Raw genomic sequence first — 18,988 nt, 5'->3', positions numbered from 1 at the left:
ATACATACATGATACATACTGTCATGTGGGGAAGCTTTCAGTTTGCCCTCATTCATTTCAGCTGTTGACATCATTTGATATAGAGGCAGAGTTTGGTGTCTCAAGAGCATGGATGGGAAAGGGAAAGTAAAGGGTATTTTCAAGACAGTTTTAGGTAAGGAATATTTCCCCTCTTGTGACTAAAATCCAGTGGAGGATGGAGAAGAAAGGGCACCAGGGACAATGCAATTTCATGACCTGGTGCCTCCTCTCATGATAGAGATAACCATGTGCATTATTATAGCATCTCTCTTCCAATGATCTTCAGATTCTTCACAAAAAGAGTCATTACTTCTCACTCCCATCTCTGTGGGTGGAAGTGATAAAGTTGACCAAGCAATGGGAAAACGCATTTGCAAATTCTGATTAACCATTCAGATTGATCATACTATTGCCCTTTTTAAACTTGTTTTCTCTTAAAATTAGTTTGTGTTCATCCTTGTGACAGTCTGGAAATATGATGTTACCTGCCTGCATCCCTGTATGCACACACAAACAAAAGTATTCTGTTTAAAACAGCCACTCAGAAAATGGAAACTTCATATTCCTCCACAGTGGCCGATCACACACAACTCACAGTTCTCAGTTTATGGAGAGTCCCAGAAACTGCCATTTGTTCAGACAAAATCTTCATTGGTTTTTGCATGAGTGGGAAAAAGGGACTAATTGGTCCAAGAAATTGTTGTTGTGAGTAAATAATTCACCCAGTTCTAGTAAGAATGATCATCCCCATTTTACAATGGAAAATCTGGGGCACAGAAAGGTGAAGTGATTTGGCCAAGGAACGCTACTGACAGATCTAGAAATAGAACCTAGGAGCTCTGACTCCCAGTGCCTCGCCTATAACTATTAGCCAACTGGTTAATGAGAAGTTAAGATTCTCAGTTGAATGCTGACAGTAACCAAGATTACCACTAGCTACAGCTGTTCCTAACACAAGGGAAAAGCAACCATCCACTGTGGTGCCTATGTATGCTGTGTACCTAGAATGAAAAGAAAAAATCCATGTTCCAAAACTATTTGGCAAATGCTGGGGAGTGGGGGGGGATGTAATCTGGTCAAATTTCCCACTATTCAAACAGATCTGCAATTTCTGATGATTGAGAGAGCTTTTTTTTAAAATGGACTTAAAAAAAACTGTCTGTGGGACACTCTAGAATCTTTGGCTATTTGAAGAAATGATACACGTCTAAATCTTATACATGCTGAAGTGGATGCAAACCAGAAGAACCAAAAAATAGGCTGTTCTAGTATTTATGGAAAGAGAGAGTGGTTCTTTGTACAGAGCAATAAGCATGAGGTCAGCTGGCCTGTAAAAGCTTGTCACTGATATCTAGAACCTTCCCCTCCAACATCGGCAGCTGTTCCCATTGCAAAGAGTTCGCATTTTCTGCACAGCATGTATGCTGAGTTTGCAGAAACTTTGCATGCGGCTATGCACAGAAATCCCAGCTCCTTTTTGGGGATATGACAGAACATTTCCAGATTTACTTCCAGACAAAAAGTTATTTCAATGCTGCCTTTTCATTTAAAAGAATTAATATTTCTCACCTTAAAAGATTATTAAAACATGTTTTCTTTGTGGTGATCATCTGCAATTCCTTCCTCTGGGGAAGTACTTGGACAGTTTGCAAGGTTTTTCCCAAAGCTCTGAAGGGTGGAAGTCCACATCACTACTCCACAATTCCAATGCATCCCTTTCCCCCCTTTATCTCACTTGAAGACCTGGAATCAGTTCTCTGTTGGCCTGCACACTGTGAAATCACTCACGTCAGTGAAAAGTTGATACAAAATGCTCCCATTCTTCAGGCTTTTAGTAGCATTTTTCCCCACTTTTCCCAGATTAAATGACAGCACTAGGCCCAGGGTATAGCTAACAGAGCCCCTAAAATGCATGCTTCCATATCTTCATACCAAACCTATTTGACAGTCGCCTCTCTTCACTCCACCACTTGGGAGGAAAACCTGGATTATGTATTTTAAGGATTCTTCCCACACCACAAAATGAGGTTACACTGTGTATTTGGAATATAAAAATCCAATCAGCTGGAAATATTTCCCAAAGATTATGAACATCTTACTTACCTGCTGGAGCAGAATTCTCAGGAAGATTTTGTAAGGGCTGCATCTACACTTACAAACTTAGTGCCTGGCTCTCAGAACCACTGCAGCTACATCAGTACTAGCACTGATGCAAGCACTAGTGTGGAGAGGACCTACATATTCCCAGTACCATATTCTGCTCTGCACTAGTGCTTGTATTGTTATTAGCAACTGAGCCACAAAGCAAGCATTAAACTTGTTATTGTAGATTCAAGACAAATTATGAGCTGTATCAAACTTTTAAGGGCCAAATCCAGTTGACCGTTCTCATGTGAGTAGTGTGCTAATGTTCACAGGACCACTCACATGAGTCAGGTAAGAAAGATCTGACACGAAGACAAAAGCTATAAAATATTTATTAAGTAGCTCATAATAAGTTATTGATTTTACATGACAGTCAATTGATCACCCCAAACTCGTGCAAAATCACTGACCAATATTTATCTCTAGCAGTTGTGATATAAACAGTCAAACTTCCATCTTCCCAAGTGAAACCAGAATCCCAACCTGCATCTTTCCAGTAGATTTCCCTAGTTTATCCAAGCTCTGACCTCCATGGAAGAAAGTCACAGAAGTCAGAGCTAAAAAAGATGTTTGGTATTATAATTATCTAGTCTCCTATGCAAGCCAATGCTCCCCTTCACTGAACAGGATAGTTCACTGCTGCAGGGATGTTGGAATAATTTATATAGTGGGGGTGCTGAAAGCCACTGAACCAAACTGTAAATCCTGCATATGATGCAAACCACATCAAGCCAGGGGCTGTGGCAGCATTGCTACTGCCAGCACCTATGTTCTGCTGTACAGTTACCAATGTACTGCCCAGTTATCAACCACTTCCCTTTGGAGACTATTCCGTGTCCTAACAGAGTTCACCATCAGGAAGCACCTCCTGATTTATAACCCTCATTTTTCCCATTCTTACTTTCATTCCTATGACTCTTTTTTTTTTTTTTTTTTAAATCAACCTAAAGAATTCCTCCTCCTCTTCTTCTTGGATGTCAATTCTGCCCCTTCATTCCATTCAGATCAAAGGTTGACTATATCCCATACAAATAACTAAACCTAGCCCCAAGGGAAAAAAAAGTCTCCACCACTATTCGCAGACCCATCTTTAATCGGGACAACAGAGCTTTCTGCATGAATTCTACTGTCCTGTGTTAGGGTAGCAGCTGCCATTGGATTAACTGCAACAACAACTCACATTGCTTTGAAATCTGTAAGGTACCAACATCATCCCAAGTGTGAGTTTTCAGAGCCACCTGAGAAGCAGACCACTTACCAAATATTATATCCATAGATTTTAAAGGGCAGAAAGGGCAATTAGGACCAGCTAGTATGACTTCCTGCATAACATAGGCCATAGAGTTTCATCTAGTAATTCGTGCATCAAGCCTATGTCGTGTAACTGATCTAAAGCATATATTTTAGAGAAAACATCAATCTTGATTTAAAGACTTGAAGTGATGGAAAGTCCACCAGATCCCTAGATAATTTGTTCCCATGATTAATTATCCTCACTGTTAAAAAGCTGCACTTTATTTACAGCCTGAATTCATCTACTTCATTGGATCTCATTCTGCTTTGTCTGCTAGATTAAAAAGCCCTCTGTCAGAAACCTCCCCTTATAGGTACTTACAGACTGTGATCAAGTCACCTCTTAACCTTCTCTTTGATAAGATGCATAACTGTTCTGAAGCTTCATGAAGGACAAAAGCAATGTTGGTTAAACACAAGGACAAAACAGTAAGTTTAAAAGAACCACAAGCCTGGCATAAACATTCCATTCCCCCTCACCCCCACTGCCAGCACTGTTGGGAACACAAGGTGGCTCCCATCATCCAAACCTGCAATTCCCTAAGAAAAAGGTGATTTTAGTAACATCTCTCCTGCAGACTCACTTTCTGGGTCAAATAATAAGGGTCAAAGTCCTCCAGTGGTACAGCAACCAGACCTTTCGGGATGTCCCCATAGATGAAAGGCAAATTTTTCCCTGCCTCCAGGTCACTGTTCGGTTTTGGTTTGCTGTCGTCATCGTCATCCCGATGGCTGCTGTCTTGCTTTGGACGCTTCTTCTTCTTTTCCTCTGCAATACGCTTTTCAATGTTAGCCAGAGATTCTGGGGTGAAAGGTTTAAAACTATCAGGGCCTGGTGGTGCAAGCAGCTGCGCTGCCATCTTTTCATCCTGCAGTAGCTTCTTTAGTTATTTTGCACCCACAACAGGTCAACTCTGCATGGGATAAAACAGCACAGACAAAACAAATAGTAAGTCACTGCACTAGAGATGGACAAGTAACCAATGACGATTCATTTTGGCCTTGTCCTGAAAGCCCTTGCACAGCAGGACGTACAAGGCTGATGCACTCCCATGCAAGTGACAGTTACAAGCAGGAGCAAATCAGGTCAGGCACTCTGTCTCAGTCTGCAGCATATCAGACTCCTCATTCACAAGGGGCAGAAAATGGTGGTGGGAAACTGGACAGGTCTAAAGACAGATGGGTTTAAGCATGTTCCTCATCATGCTAACAAGGCACTTAGCTATGTGCACTCTTCTATATCTTCACTCATGAGTCTAAGCAGGAGTAAATTGGGGCCAGTTTTTCAAAAGCTCAGCTTGTTGGGTGCACATTGGGTGCTCAGCTCTTTGGAAAGCCTGGCCCTCAGGGCCAATTTGATACCACTGAAATTAATGAAAAGTTTCCCTATTGATTTCAGTGGGCCTTGGATTAGGCCCTTAGGGAGTACACAGCAATGCTCATTAACACAGGATTGAGGTCTCCTACACTCCTCAACTTCCTCATTACTTCTTATTGTGTATTTATTTTTGCAACACTCCACACCTCTGCTGTGCAAGATCAAATCTTATTAACCCTTTAATTACACACACTCAATTAATGGGCTTAGGGGGAAAATATTGTCATGAACACCCCTCAAATTAAGTTTTTCACTTTTAAAAAAGAAAGGACTTTACAAAATAATAGTAATTTTAAAAAAACATGCAGCTGTTTAGACAAAAACATCCCCACTGCACCATTTTCAGCCCAAACATCGCAGCTTTTTGCCAGTGCATGAGAACAAGAAAAGTGAAGCAGATTAAGTACAGAAGCACAACTGACTAGGGCCTCCAAACCCTCAAGCTGCTATGGTGGGCAGCAAACCCTTTGCACCCACAAGGAGCCCCAGCAGACCTGCTCACAGCAGCTTGCTGGATCAGGGTCTAATCAAGTTCCCCTGTGCAAAGCCAAATGATTTGTGGAAAAAACAAAAATAAGCACCAATGGTTTTTTTGAAAAGTGTTGAGGATGACTATTAAATTTAATTTGTGAAAGAACAAAAATATACCACAAGGGCATTGGTGAAATTCATCAGATGGATTTGCCTTGAGATACAATTCTGTATTCAGTAGGTTTAGCACCGTCCCCAGAAAGAGAGGGCCTATAAGGTATTAAGTGCAGGCAAATTTAAAAGCAAACAAATAAAAGGGGTAGCTAGAAAATCATTTTGTCTGGATCCAGCACTCCTGGAAAACCCCTTAAGTTTTACACCTTTTGTCAATCCTTTGCTTGAGATTGAGCAATAAGAATGTGTTGCAATTCTAAGATAAAGGGAGGATGTCACTGATTCCAGCTTTTCACACTTGGAAAGAAGAGGACAAAGGAATTCTAGAAACCTTGCACTGATGCAAAAGCACTGCAGGCTGGAATACAACAGAGCATAGACACTCTTGGTACTTAAGGGTGGAAACCTGAATACTGAAGGGGCATACAGTTTCAGGAGGAAAGACAAAATTGTCACTTGATGTCGGACACAGATTTCCATATGAAAGTCATGCACACTATGGTTTGTACATTTAAAGACAATGGATTGCCCAGGTAAAGACAGAGACCTTGTTACCCAAAGACGCGCTCACACAGAGCTTATTTATTTTTATTTTTTTTTACAGTAGATATTTAATGCCAGGGACCTCTGAATAAAGAATGACTTTCATGTTCCTTGAAATCAATGATTGCTTTAGGGTCGAATCATTATGATTCAGCTATTCCAGCATGAAGTCAGTCACAGACAGCCTGCGCAGTCCTCGGCTTTGAAGATGTACTTGGAATAACTTCATCCTGGCAATATTCCCTCAAGTCCAATGAGGTCATCAAGATGGTGGATCGTACTTATTCATAAAGGGCAGGCTGGACCATTTTGTGTCCAGCCCTGAGCAAGGTCCATTCTCACAATGCCCCCTCAGAGGTTTCTACCAGGGAAAGTGCGTGTCTGAGGGGTGGGAGATACAGGGGGGTGGAGAAGAAGGGGAATGGTATACTCAGATAAAGCCCTTTTCAGGGTGGAACATAATCCTGGCTGGTGAGACATGGCTCCAGGTAGTTCCCCACCCCTCCCTGGCAGGAGCATATGCCACACAGTCCATGTGCTCCCCCAGCAGTTGGATGCAGGTAGCTAGGCCAGGAGGGGATGGGAAATCCTTAATACCCCACACCCTCCTCTCTCACATGCTGCCCTGCACAGCCACGCAATGTTGATACTCTAATATTAAACTCAGTTTCCTACTTTGATAGTGTTGTCACCTACAGAAACAAGTCAAACTATAATGTGTACAACCAATCATGGGTTCTCTGATCACTGATTCTACCAACTAGTTACAGCTGGAGGTAACAACATTTCCTAAGTAAATTACAACATCTGATTGTCTGGCAGCTCCTGATTTTTACCTCAAAATATAATTTTATTTGTATGACTGAAGTTGCCAGCTCATGTGTTATTTGGTGTATACCTTAAAGCTCCAGCTCCTGAAGTCCTGTGATTACATGAGAATCTCAGTTTTCATCTAAAAAAAAGTTAGTTTCTAGCCCTCTGGTTGTGGAAAAAAGATTGAAAATGTGAAATGTGAAGGCTCAAAAAACAGAAGGCAAAAAAAGAACCCCGTATGTATTAATTTTGAAAATCTCATGAAGTTAAGCCAATCTCATGATTCTAATATGCTTGAGGCTGGAAAAATCAAGTCAAGTAAAAACTGAGAGGCCAGATATGAGCCTTCATACATTCTTAAAACCTCTGTTACAATCCCAAACCCACCCTGCCTCCCACCATACTCAGCAACATCAGCTTTTGACTCCCTCATCGCAAACGTAATAGGAACAAAAACTAACTTGGCTGTCTTGCTTAATGCAATTGTTTTCTTTTGCACAATGGGCTTTAGCGCAGTGCTTCTCAAAGTCGGGCTGCTGTTTGTTCAGGGAAAGCCCCGGCGGTCCAGTCTGGTTTGTTTACCTGCCGCTTCCGCAGGTTCAGCCGATTGTAGCTCCCAGTGGCCTCGGTTCACTGCTCCAGGCCAATGGAGGCTGCGGGAAGGGCGGCCAGCACATCCCTCAGCCTGCGCTGCTTCCCGCAACCCCCATTGGCCTGGGACAGTGAACTGCCGCCAGCAGGAGCCACAATCAGCTGAACCTGTGGACATGGCAGGTAAACAAACCGGCCCAGACCACCAGGGACTTTCCCTGAACAAGCGGTGGACCGGCTTTGAGAAGCACTGGTCTACAGGACTTGCTCACTGACCCCCTGACCCCAAATGGATTTGCTCACTGACCCCCTCCTCCCAAATGGATTTGATTGTGGTAGGAACATTTCTTTTTCGGAAACAACTCAGCTACCCATGATTTTCACACAGGCCACTGATATCTAGGAGATAGCAAGGCCTCTTAGGCACTGTCTGCCTGGCCTAAATCCAAACCAATTTCATTAAAAACTCCCTGGACCCTTCCATTCTTCCCAATGGGCTTGCTTGTATTCTATAATTCCCTTCCTCACCAGAGGATACATACTTTGCCATCTAAACACTTTGCCATTACTAAACACTCATGCTTAAAATGCCTCTTGTGCTTTTTGTAGGAGAAGGGGCATTGAGATTGGTGTCCAGCATGGGTCATCCCATTCCACCTCCCTAAGTTCCCCTACCTACAATGGTAGCTGGCCTGGGCAGCCTTCACCTCCTGGCGGCTGTTAAGAGAAGGAAAGTGGGCAAAGTGAATGCACATTACCCAGCCCAAATCTAATAATGGGGCAGTTCTGCAAAGCCACTGCTCTATCCTCCCAAAACTCAGCTCTACTGAGATACCTAGGATGGCTTGGCAGATGTTCTGCTACAACTGGAGTTTATTATGGGAAGTGCACTCATCTCATTGTTCCCATGGTTTGTTGTTGGTACCCTCTGTGTGTTGTATTCACTTCATCCATCATATTATGCTTGAATTTCAAGCTATTTGGAACAGGCTGTTATGTGTATCTACAGCACCTAGCCCAGTGGGACCCCTCGGCACTACCACAAGTAAATAGCACATCACTTATAATCTGGCCTAGGATCATGACTTTCTATGGGTTTCAGTGAAAAGTATCTTCATAATTAAATGCAGCTTACAAATATAGAGAGTTATCCCTTGTAAAATACATGCAGGTCCAACCCCAGCTGTATAATGCCTCTCCAACTCACCTTTGACTGCATTCCCTTCTACTTACTTCTGCCCCTTAGTCCTTCCTACACTCTGAAACCAGTACCTGAATATGTAAATGTAAAACCACCTCCCCATAAGGAAATTAACTGAACATATCTCCCAACCCCACCTCAGTTTTCAGCTGCAGATCCAAAATCTGAAATTTAAATATTCTGCCTCATGTTATTTCAGAGACCACCAGACTCAGGGCCTCCCCTTTGCCCTGCACCTCAGGTAGTCATCCGCACCAATGCAAGTTGAGTATAAAATGCTACCACTTTAATTTGGTAGTGTTTTGCACCTAACTTGCACTGCTGTGTCTGCACAAGATGCAGGGTGATGAAAAATCAGGCATCCATCTTAAAAAAAAAAAGAAAAAAAAAAGAAAAAAAAGAGAGACAGAGATTTGAGAGTCCCCTGGAATGGAGCCCACAGAGGAGAGCAGCACAGAGTTGTATCAAATCATAAAAGTCAAAAGGTATCAGGTTCCAATAGTACCAACTTGTCCAAGACTACTTTCAAGCAGTGGTGTTCCCATTTCTTCCCTTAGAAGAATTATCCTCCAGACTAATAGATCTAAATAACAGGGATTTTTTCCTTTACATTCAACCTACAATTTTTCTTTTCTTAATTTCACCTCATCACATTTAGTGACAACCGTCTTCGCAACATTACACAACCCCTCCCCTACACCATGCAAGTATTTGTACACTCCCTGTTTTTTAAGTCATACTGTGTCTAGATACGTACATAGCTTCCCAATCACCTTAGCATCTGAGCCTTCCCAGATGGGCCAGATCTTCAAGTGTAAATCACCACAGCTCCATTGATTTCAACAGTTATTGAGGAAGTATGTTCCTGCGCCTAAGGAGAAGGATCTGAGACATGGACTTCCTATGTAACTCTGGGAAAGTTACTTACCACCTCCATAAAATGAAGATAAAATACTTCCTTTTCCTTACTCTTATGACTAAGCTCCTCAGGGCAAGAACTGTCTCTTGTCTATGTGTATATATGGTGTCCAGAACAATGAGTCTTCAATCTCAGTTGGAGACTATAAGAACAATCATGATATAAATAAAAGCAGCAAAGACACAGCTACCCCTCTGATACATAATATAAATAATAATTATACCATGATCCTAAAAAAATATGGAGGCTGAGTTTTACTACAGTCATACCAAACTATCAATACTGATATTGCTATACTTTTTCTAAAACTGATATTTCAAGGTGATCTGTGAAGGAGGTAGGGAAGGAGGAGGAGGAGGGTTGTGATCTTTTTTTGCTTCTTTAAATAGAGGGTCTGAGAAGTTTCTTTCCCCATTTAAAAACCAGAAAACGTTACTTAAGTGTGTTTTTATTTGTTTGTTTATTTTTCAAACAATGGAAATTCTAAAAGTCACGTCTATCCTTTTTGTCTAGAAGATTTTTTGGGAGTCTGGAGAACCAGGAAGTTTATAACATCAGTGACGCCAAGCAACTGAAAGCAGCAATGATTTTTCCTCAGACTGTTTAAAACTTGTGAGTAGGAGAGGCTGGGAAGAAGGTTGCTGTTTTTCTTTTTTTGTGTAAACAGCTCTTTAGCTCAAATGCATGAAAAATATGCTGGACAAAAAGACATTTTTGTAAACAGATTCAAATACCCACATCCATTCAACTGAGCACTGAGAAATCTCATAGTCCACATCAGAGACCTCCAAGTAGCCTTCCAAACAAACTGGACTCGACATTTCTAGTATTTATCAGGTAAATAAAAAAGACTCCTTAAAAAAAAAGAGAGCGCCTCTTTATATATCATAAAGAAGCAAAAAAGTGCACACCCAGTATTTTAGCCTTTTCCAAGCCTCCCTTATAGAAGCACACAAGCACTCTCATGTTTTAAAGACAGAAGTTCCTCTAATGTACTCAACAGTGTAACATTTGTATGCACTTCATTACTAACTTCCCTAAATACCATGAAACTGTACAGCAGCAGAGAGGATCTGGTCTACTTCAGTGCAAGATAAATATACAAACCCTGATTTAAAAAATAAACAAACAAAAAAACAAACAAACCACGGTAACCCAGGTCTCATCCAAAAAAAATTAAAACAAAATAATATACAGAGATGCATGCCTGATTTGTCTACACAATTACCCCAATGGCAGCTGGAAGTAACCAGCTAATCTGATAAATGGCCATTTTAAAGCAAAAATTCACTATTTGTATGTAAACAGAGTCAGGACAAGCTCTACCCTGACATCTGGTAGTGAACTGTGTCGAGTTGTGGAAAAGAACTTCAGGGCTGATCTTGTTTGCATAGGCACACCCACCCCACCTAGCATGGGCCTAAATGGTCACGTTGGCTGCTGTGGGATCCCCAGTTTTCTCTGTTATTTGGGCAGGAAGAATAAAGTGGTGTTACCCTGATCATGTGAATCAAGGACAATTAAACTGTTTTATGACAGAGGGACTCACCATCAATGAAGTAGTACTTGCTAGAAGAGGAACATGGGTTCCAAAACCCAGTGAATTGAGAGAGGCTTTGGACAAATATTTGTACCAGATGGTATGGGCCCCTTTTGAGGGCCTGAACTACTGATTGCACCACTTTCTCTCTCTACTGTGGAATATCAGCGCTAATTTTAATTCCATTAGGAGTCTAGTTACAGGCTGCTGAGATGAATTCACTTTGGGCCAGTGGTGCACCAGCACTGAGGCTCCCCTACTACAAGCTGCAATCACTAAAGAGCCAAAATTACTAAGAGCTGATGGTGGGGGGCTGAAGATATGTTGCTGAGCAGCTGGTGGAGTAGTTTGTGGGACTACTGGAGCAGCTCGTGGGACAGCTGGTGGAGTGGAGCGGCTGGCTGAGCAAAGCAGTTCACAGAATGGCTGGAGCGGCTTACGGGACAGCTGGTGGAGTGGCTCATGGTGAAGCCTGCAGCAGAGCCCCATGGAGCAATCGATCTCAGACCATGTAAGGTACCCCTTAACACCACTATGTCCCCCCTCCCGCCGGGAGGTAAAACTCTGCAGATAAACTTTTGAATTCTGGTGCTGCACTGACCAGGGACAGAGACTTTTGGGGTGTTGGACTTTTGGGACTTTGGGTGATTTTTGGGTTGCTGGACTTAAGACCCTGAGGTGAAAAGGATACTGCCAAACTTAGCTGGGGGGATGGGTCTTTTGCTCATGGTTTGTGTTATGAATCCTGTTTGTGGTGTTTGCCCAACCTAATGCCACATTGTTTCCCTCCTTTATTAAAAGAATTTTGCTACACTCAGATTCCATGCTTGAGAGAGGGGAAGCATTGCCTCTTAGAGGCACCCAGGGGGTGGTATGTAATTGTCCCAGGTCACTGGGTGGGGGCTCGAGACTTTGTATTGCGTTATTGAAACAGAACCCCTAGATACTGAACCCGGCCCTTGCTGCTGCCAACTCAGATGGGCAAAGGGGTTACATGTACATAAAAATAAGGTGCGCAATTGCACACAGCTCCGGACTCCCTATAATCAGACTCAGGTTGACAGATAACTATTGGCTCTACCATCCTCTAGGTCCCTCAACCTTCTTGGGGCAAATTCAGGTAGAAACAGATACACCTGCAAAGTGTCTGGCCTGAATCCTTGGCCTGTGAGCAAGGCAAGCAGCATTCATCTTTGGTTGGATATTCTCCTTCCTAGACTCACCTTACAGCTAGTCTCTTCTAGTGGACCAGCGTGCAGTCAGGATCTTGGATTAGCGGCCCAACTTTCACATGGTTTGGGGACTTTTCAATTCTAAAGTTTCCTTTCAGATGTCCCACTCCACATATAAGTACACAGAGCCCCTTGAAGATATAACCAGGAAGAAAAGCACTCCAGGTGAAGTTTTCAGGTACCAAAAGTTCATTATTTTCACAAATGCTCCCTACAGTCTACTTACAGATGCCTCATGAAGCATTATCATAAATTATTAATGTCAATAAAATAAAACATATTTTGAGGCAGTATCCTTGTTTCAATGCATTTGTTCATTTATTAATTTGCAATATTCAGTCATTCACAACGTGACTCCCTGTTTGTGTAGGATCCGCCTGTGTGAAGTTGTATATATGTCACATATACATGCATCTATGTATCAGTGTACACACGCATATGTACACACACACCCTCTGGCCTACTCCTTTAAAATTAGGCTGGACAAGATACTAGAAGTAAATTGAAGGGGACAGTACTCTGCTGTCAGGGAGACCACCTCTATGGAACCTAAAATGTCTTTTCCATCCCTCGTAAATAATCTATACATACTCACCAAGATAATGAAGCTACCTATGAGGTGAGAGGGGTGGCCATGTGCTCAGTTGGCACACAGCACACTGCATGACCAAGAGCCCAAGGTGAACTTTGGACAAACCCCTACTTTTATGTCATGTGCCATGCAACTTTTTTATGCTTGCTCAAGGAAGACAGACTATTACTCACCAGGTCCCACCTCTCTTATAGTAACTTGTGTAGATCTCAGTTATTTTACTTCTTACGGATGAAAGGCTGAGTCAACAATGAAGTCCCAGTGAGTTTGGTTATCCTAGCCTGAGACATAGAGTAAGCGGTGCACCAGGTTGGACCAATCTGGGAGCCTGCTCCAAAGCCCAATGAAGGCATTGGGAGTCTTTCCAATGGGCTTCAGAGCAGGGTCCTGAGTCCTGAAACAGTAATACAAGATGAATAACTTCCCCCATCCTGTTTATAAATGCCTCTTAGATCCAGCCTGGAATCCCGTTCCTCCTGCTTTGCCAAAACTGAACAAATCTCTCCCATCTCCATACTGCTGATACTTTGAATCCCCAGGTGTCTCACCTTGCCAGAACAAAAACAAGGAGTCCTTGTGGCATCTTAGAAACTAACAAATTTATTTGGGCATAAACTTTTGTGGGCTAAAACCCACTTCATCAGATGCATGGAGTGAAGAATACAGTAAGCAGTATATATATTACAGCACACGAAAAGACGGGAGTTGCCTTGGCAAGTGGGGGGTCAGTGCTAACAAAGTCAATTCAATGAAGGAAGAAGTGGCCTATTCTCAACAGCTGACAAGAAGGGATGAGAATCAGCAGAGGGTAAATTACTTTTTGTAGTAACCCATCCACTCCTTGCCAGGGCATTCCATTCCAGGTCTTCACCTAGCAGTGCTTGCACCTCAAAGGTGCAAATCCAATCACTTCATAGACTTCAGACAGGGAGTCACTTTGGGCAGAAATTATCTTTCCATTATATACATGTACAGAGGCTAGCACAATGGGGTCCCTAGCCTGTCTACGGCAAACACACAGTGGGCCACTCTCCTAGCTTGTCTGAGGCTTTCTGAAGATGTTCTTTTGCTCTTAAGCTTTTAACGATACATCCAGTTGGCTTCAGCAAATGTTGCTACTTGACAGACAGAGACTTGTTTCAAGTCAGTAATAAATAAGCTGAAGAGTCCCAGCCCATCTCAGAGTTTCCACTACAACCCATTTTCAGTTTTGTTTACATTACACACCCAGGTTGGTCAAGAATTCAAACAGAACAGTGTGGTCTGGTGTCTAGGGCACTAAACTGGGAGTCCAGAAGATCTGGACTCTATTCCTGGCTCTGCTATTGATCTGTGTGACCCTGGGTAACTGCTTCACTTCCTACTGCCTCTGTTTCCTTTCCTATTTGCCCTGTGTCTGTCTCACCTGTTTAGAATGTAAACTCTTGGGGGCAGGGACTGTCTCTTACTATGTGTCTGCACCATGCTCTGATCTCAGCTGGGGTTTCTAGGCATGATCAAATACGAATATATAATAATATTGATCAAGAGACAGAGACCCTAGCAACTTGAAAGCCACATTTCTGAACATTTATACCCACAGTTGTTATAAATAACTTCCAAGATTACTGTAATGGAAGGATTAATGAGAAGTAAAATATTTTTCTGTTTTCCCCTCTAGCCAGTTCATGTTGTGTATCTGACAGCACTTTATAGTTTCAGTGTACAAACAACAATCAATGTTCTGTTGATGGTCAATTGCACTCCCTGTCTCATGCACTAGCATGATGACATGACTCCTCTACAATGTGCTCTGTGGGGAGCTGAGCTGAGCTGCAGGCTCTGCCCAGGGCTTTCAAGAGGATGCAGCAGCAAAGCTGAAACTGAACAAACAGCAGGCAAAAGCATGCACACAGCAGAAGGGGGGGGGAGGGAGGAGCAGTGTAGCACCTGCACAAACACCCCTAGCTATCAGAAAAGGGCCAGAAAAAAAAAATCTATATTTTTTAAAAGAGGAACTTTAAAAAATCTCAGGGCTGCTATTTAAAGGGGGCTTTATCAGAGATGTGAACATATAGGAAACTAGTGAATTTTAAAAAAATACATGTTGGCAGCAATGTGCCTTGCCCAGCATCAACAGAACTGAGAACAGCAGAACCCAGACTTCTGTCTCCTGTCCTAGCCAATAGTCAGAGCTTCCTTTAATTTATCTCCAATCCCATGTGCGAACCTGGAGATTCATTCAGATTAAGCACTAAAGTTTTGTGGTTCACATCCTCTCTTTTTAAAGGCTGACAGAGGAAGGATGCCCAGTGCTTAGGGCACTGAGTTGGAACTCAGAAGACTCAAGACATTGTGTGTGACTTTGAGAAGTTATTTAGCCTCATTCCTTGTACAGTGAGGGCAACAGCACTGCCCAACTTTACCAGAAGTAATGAGAGAATAAACACATTAAAGAACATGAGGTGCTCACTACTATGGCAACAAAGGCCCTATATGCAAATAGAAGTGGAAGGGGAGAATAAGCACCATTCCAGTCCTCTGCCAGATACATAGTGGTTGCCAGCTCCTCATAGTTCCCGTAACGTTCTGTGCATGAGCCATGCAGGCTAGTGATGCGCTGGGTTTAAACTGGCTGAGCAGTGCTAGTCATTATGGCCTGGTCTACAGTGGGAGGGAACTGACCTAAGATACACAACTTCAGCTACGAGAATAGCGTAGCTGAAGTTGACGTATCTTAGTTTGATTTACCTCACGTCCTCACAGCGCGGGGTCAATTGCCACGGCTCCCCCGTCAACTTTGCTTCCGCCTCTCACCAAGCTGGAGTTCAGCAATTGACGGGAGAGCGATTGGCGATCGATTTATCGCATCTACACTACATGCAATAAATAGATCCCTGATAGATCGATTGCTACCCGCCGATCCGGTGGGTAGTGTAGATGTACCCTATGATACCACCATTTTCATCCCTTCCTCTGTTCATAGGTCAGAGCTTACTGAATTGAATAGAACCATGCTCACTTCTGGTGAAAGTCACTCCAAGGCTGAGAGTCAGCACAGCACCTACGCACCATTCACTTTACTTAGACTGTCAGCTCTCTGGGGCAGGGACTGTCTTTTGGTTATGTAGAATTGCTAACGTAGTTCCTATTTTTAAGAAAGGGAATAAAAGTGATCCGGGTAATTATAGGCCTGTTAGCTTGACGTCTGTAGTGTGTAAGGTCTTGGAAAAAATTTTAAGGGAGAAAGTAGTTAAGGACATTGAGGTCAATGGTAATTGGGACGAATTGCAACATGGATTTACTAAAGGTAGATCGTGCCAAACCAACCTGATCTCCTTCTTTGAGAAGGTGACGGATTACTTAGACAAAGGAAATGCGGTAGATCTAATTTACCTCGATTTCAGTAAGGCGTTTGACACGGTTCCGCATGGGGAACTGTTAGTTAAATTGGAAAAGATGGGGATGAATGTGAAAGTTGTAAGGTGGATAAGGAACTGGTTAAAGGGGAGACTCCAGCGGGTCGTACTCAAGGGTGAACTGTCAGGCTGGAAGGAGGTTACTAGCGGAGTCCCTCAAGGATCGGTTTTGGGACCGATCTTATTTAACCTATTTATTACTGACCTTGGCACAAAGAGCGGGAATGTGTTAATAAAGTTTGCGGATGACACGAAGCTGGGGGGTATTGCTAACACGGAGAAGGACCGGGATACTATTCAGGAAGATCTGGACCACCTTGTACACTGGAGTAATAGTAATAGGATGAAATATAATAGTGAAAAGTGCAAGGTCATGCACTTAGGGATTAATAATAAGAATTTTAGATATACGTTGGGGACGCATCAGTTGGAAGCGACGGAGGAGGAGAAGGACCTTGGGGTATTGGTTGATAGCAGGATGACTATGAGCCGCCAATGTGATATGGCTGTTAAAAAAGCAAATGCGGTTTTAGGATGCATCAGGCGAGGTATTTCCAGCAAGGAGAAGGAGGTGTTAGTGCCGTTATATACGGCGCTGGTGAGACCCCACCTGGAATATTGTGTGCAGTTCTGGTGTCCCATGTTTAAGAAGGATGAATTCAAACTGGAACAGGTTCAGAGACGGGCTACTAGGATGATCCGAGGAATGGAAAATCTGCCTTATGAAAGGAGACTCAAAGAGCTTGGCTTGTTTAGCCTGGCCAAAAGAAGGCTCCGGGGGGATATGCTTGCTCTATATAAATATATCAGGGGGATTAACGTTAGGGAGGGAGAGGAATTATTTAAGCTTAGTACTAATGTAGGCACAAGGACAAATGGGTACAAACTGGATATTAGGAAGTTTAGACTTGAAATTAGACGAAGGTTTCTAACCATTAGGGGAGTGAAGTTCTGGAACAGCCTTCCGAGGGAAGTAGTGGGGGCAAAAGACTTATCTGGCTTTAAGACTAAGCTTGATAAGTATATGGAGGGGATGTTATGATGGGATAGTTTAATTTGGGCAATTGATCTTGGATTATCAGCACATAAGTCTGCTCAATGGTCTGTGAGGGGATGTTGGATGGGATGGGAACTGAGTTACTGCAGAGAATTCTTTCTTGGGTGCTAGCTGGTGAGTCTTGCCCACATGCTCAGGGTTTAGCTGATCGCCATATTTGGGGTCGGGAAGGAATTTTCCTCCAGGGCGGATTGGCAGAGGCCCTGGAGGTTTTTCGCCTTCCTCTGTAGCGTGGGGCATGGGTCGCTTGCTGGTGGATTCTCTGCAGCTTGAGGTCTTCAAATCACAATTTTGAGGATTTCAATAACTCAGTCATGGTTAGGGGTTGTTATAAATGTGTATGGGTAGGGTTTTGTGGCCTGCCTTGTGCAGGAGGTCAGACTAGATGATCATATTGGTCCCTTCTGACCTATGAGTCTATGAGTCTATGTTTGTACAGAGCCTAGTGCAATGGGACTGTGGTCCATAACTGGGCTCCTGAGTGCCACAACAACACAAATAGTAAACACTCAAGTCTCATTTAAGTCATCAAGGATTACAGGATCCAGGGATCCACTAAGAACAGGCCTCCACCTTCACAACTGTTTGCTGTAAAGTTAGGCTCCTAAATCCATATTTAGGCTACTAAATAAGTGGCCTGATTTTTAAAGGTGCTAAGCATTGACATGCCCTATTAGGTTTCCACAGGTGTAGTGGGTACTCAACATCTCTGAAAAAAATCAAGACACTTATTTTAGGTACCTAATTATGCATTTTAGGAGACTAACGCGAGGCCTCCACATCTGAACATTTTAGTCTACATCTGAGCCAGATCCACAGCCAGTGTAAATCAGCATCTCTGGTGCTGCACCGGTTTGCACAAGCTAAGGATCTGGCCACAATTTTTCATTTTAAACTGTTTGTGATATGTTTTATTTTTTAAAATGTTCTTCTTTCCTGTTTTCTGAACGCCCTTCCTCAAGGTCCCATGTCAAAGCCACTTTTCCTTTGGCCAAACAAAACCAAATGTTGCCAGAACTGCCTCAACTAGCTAGAGGAGTTATTTTACTATAGAGAACCACCATCCTGAAGGACCGAATTTGGTAGAAACAAACAATGAGGAGTCCTTGTGGCATCTTAGAGACTAACAAATTTATTTGGGCATAAGCTTTCGTGGGATATAACCCACTTCATCAGATGCACCCTGCTTACTTGATCTTCCACTTCATGCATATGCACCCTGTTTACTTGATCTTCCACTTCATTCATCTGATGAAGTGGGCTATATCCCACAAAAGCTTAGGCCCAAATAAATTTGTTAGTTTCTAAGGTGCCACAAGGACTCCCTGTTGTTTTTACAGGAGACTAACACACACACATGTTACAGTTATACTGTAGTTATACAGACTAACACACACACACACACACACACGTTTTAAAATGTATTTTATTTAAAGTTTTATCCTACCTTAAAATTTATATAGAATGATAGTTGAATTGACAGGTATAAATGAACTGTAAGTAAACTTCAATGAAAGAAATTCAGTTTTGATTTCAAATGCCTTAACAACTTATACTTTGTGAGAGATCTGATGGAAGGCTTTTAAAATTATAAACAGATATTGAAAGAGGACTCAAGCA

At 42.6% G+C, this 18,988-nt stretch overlaps 1 protein-coding gene across 2 annotated transcripts in view; it reads right to left on the bottom strand.

Annotated features, from left to right (window-relative positions):
* Positions 1–4,367, bottom strand: part of SCN8A (sodium voltage-gated channel alpha subunit 8) — a 95,785-nt gene extending 91,418 nt beyond the window's left edge. For both annotated transcript variants that reach the window (XM_032785643.2, XM_032785642.2), the window contains exon 1: positions 4,044–4,367. In XM_032785643.2, coding sequence (XP_032641534.1) covers positions 4,044–4,319 — 276 coding nt within the window. In that variant the 5' untranslated portion in view covers positions 4,320–4,367. The remainder of the gene's footprint in view (positions 1–4,043) is intronic.
* Positions 4,368–18,988: the final 14,621 nt, after the last annotated feature.

This window comes from Chelonoidis abingdonii, chromosome 26, assembly GCF_003597395.2.
Source record: "Chelonoidis abingdonii isolate Lonesome George chromosome 26, CheloAbing_2.0, whole genome shotgun sequence".
NCBI classification, from domain to species: Eukaryota; Metazoa; Chordata; order Testudines; family Testudinidae; genus Chelonoidis; species Chelonoidis abingdonii.
Note: the sequence above shows the minus strand (reverse complement) of the source record. Positions and strands in the feature narration are given on the sequence as shown.